The sequence below is a fragment of the Arachis duranensis genome, chromosome 4, assembly GCF_000817695.3.
Source record: "Arachis duranensis cultivar V14167 chromosome 4, aradu.V14167.gnm2.J7QH, whole genome shotgun sequence".
Classification (NCBI taxonomy): domain Eukaryota; kingdom Viridiplantae; phylum Streptophyta; class Magnoliopsida; order Fabales; family Fabaceae; genus Arachis; species Arachis duranensis.
Genome location: NC_029775.3, coordinates 48,560,957 through 48,562,933, shown reverse-complemented (window position 1 = coordinate 48,562,933; position 1,977 = coordinate 48,560,957). Strand labels below are relative to the sequence as shown.

Below are 1,977 nucleotides of genomic sequence, written 5' to 3'. Positions count from 1 at the left end.
CAGATTTTCAGCCCCAGAAGAACACTGATTGGGAAGTATTACTGAATAATTTTATGTAGAAAACTAGAGCTTTCATCAGAAACTTAGAGGTGCAAGTAGGCCAGTTGAGCAAGTAAATATCTGAGAGGCCTTCAAGTACATTTTCTAGTGATACAGTGGTGAAACCAAGAGAAGACTGTAAAGCCATTCAATTGAGAAGTGGTAAGGTAGCTGGTTTTGAGACTAAGGTCAATGAAGAGCTAGTTGAAAAAGAAGCCCCAGAGGAGAAGAAAGAAGAGGTAGAGCAAGTCTCTCCTAGGCGAGTAGATAACCCATTCCCAGCCTCTCTTGACACTCACCTTACATTGCCAAAGGCTTCTCTATACAAGTGTAAAATGCCATATTCTCGAAGGCTTTAGAAGGATTTCAAAGACAAACAATTTTCTAGATTTTTAGAAGTCTTCAAGAAGCTACAAATCAACATTCATTTTGCTGAGGAAATTGAGAAAATACCTCTCTATGCTAAATTCATGAAAGAACTATTGACTAACAAGAGGAATTAGAAGGAACAAGAGACTGTGGTGTTAACTAAGGAATGCAATGCTATTATTCAACATAACCTTCCTGAGAAGATGCATGATCCAGGGAGCTTTGTAATTCCTTGCACCATTGGAGATGTCACTATTCAGAGAGCTTTGTGTGATCTTGGAGCTAGCATCAATCTGATGCCACTTTCGGTTATGAAAAAGCTCCAAATTAAGGAGGTAAAACCCACTCGTATTTCTCTTCAACTTGCTGATCTTTCTATTAAATTTCCTATGGGGGTTGTTGAAGATTTACTTGTGAAAGTAGGGCCATTTATTTTTCCTACTGATTTTGTTATATTGGATATGGAAGAGGATAAAAAGTCCTCTATTATTCTTGGAAGACCCATTTTGGCTACAGGTAGAGCTCTGATTGATGTAAAAAAGGGAGAATTAACCCTGCGGGTCAATGAAGAACAGGTGTTCCTTAATGTATTTGAAGCCCTCAAACATCCTAATGATTCTGAAGGGTGTATGAGAGTTGATGTTGTTGAACCACTTGTTCAAGTGGTACTAGAAGCTGAGGTACTTTATGATATTCTGAATCCTCTCTCTGAGTATGAATTACTTAAGATTGATGATTCACCTCCCAGAAGAACCTGATGAACACGCCTATGGTGTAGGAAGAAGTCCCCAAGCTTGAGCTAAAGCCTTTGCCTCCTTCTCTGAAATATGTGTTCCTAGGTGAAAATGATTCATATTCAGTGATTATTAGCTTTTCCTTGAAGCCTGGTGAGAAAGAGGCGTTTATTGCAGTGCTCAGGAGCCATAAAACAGCTCTTGGGTAGACCATTGGTGATTTAAAGGGGATTAGTCTAACCAAGTGTATGCACAAGATCCTTCTTGAACATGATGCTATACCGGTTGTGCAACCACAAAGGAGACTCAATCCAAAAATGAAAAGGGTAGTCCAAAAAGAGGTAATAAAACTATGAGAAGCCGGCATTATATACCCTATTTATGATAGCCCTTGGGTGAGTCTTGTGCAGGTAGTTCCCAAGAAAGGAGGGATGATAGTGATCAAGAATAAAAAGAATGAGCTAATTCCTACAAGGATCGTCATAAGATGGAAAATGTGCATAGACTACAGGAGGCTCAACACTACTACAAGGAAGGATCACTTCCCCCTGCCTTTCATTGTTCAGATGCTTGAGAGGTTAGCTGGTCATGCTTTTTATTGTTTTCTAGATGGATATTCTGGATATAACCAAATAGCAGTGGACCCACAAGATCAAGAGAAAACAACATTTACATGTCCTTTTGGAGTATTTGCTTACAGGAGAATGCCATTTGGACTATGTAACACCCAACAACTTTTCAGAGGTGTATGCTTTCAATTTTTTTTATATGGTTGAAAAGTTTATTGAGGTATTTATGGATGATTTTTCTGTTTTTTGTAATTCTTTTGAATCAT

General features: G+C 38.5%; 1 protein-coding gene across 1 annotated transcript; it reads left to right on the top strand.

The window, feature by feature from the left end:
• The first annotated feature begins 611 nt into the window (after nucleotides 1-611).
• On the top strand, nucleotides 612-1,166 carry LOC107484200 (uncharacterized). The gene has a single exon (XM_016104819.1). The coding sequence runs from the start codon at nucleotides 612-614 to the stop codon at nucleotides 1,164-1,166; it is 555 nt and encodes a 184-aa protein (XP_015960305.1).
• The last annotated feature ends 811 nt before the right edge of the window (nucleotides 1,167-1,977 follow it).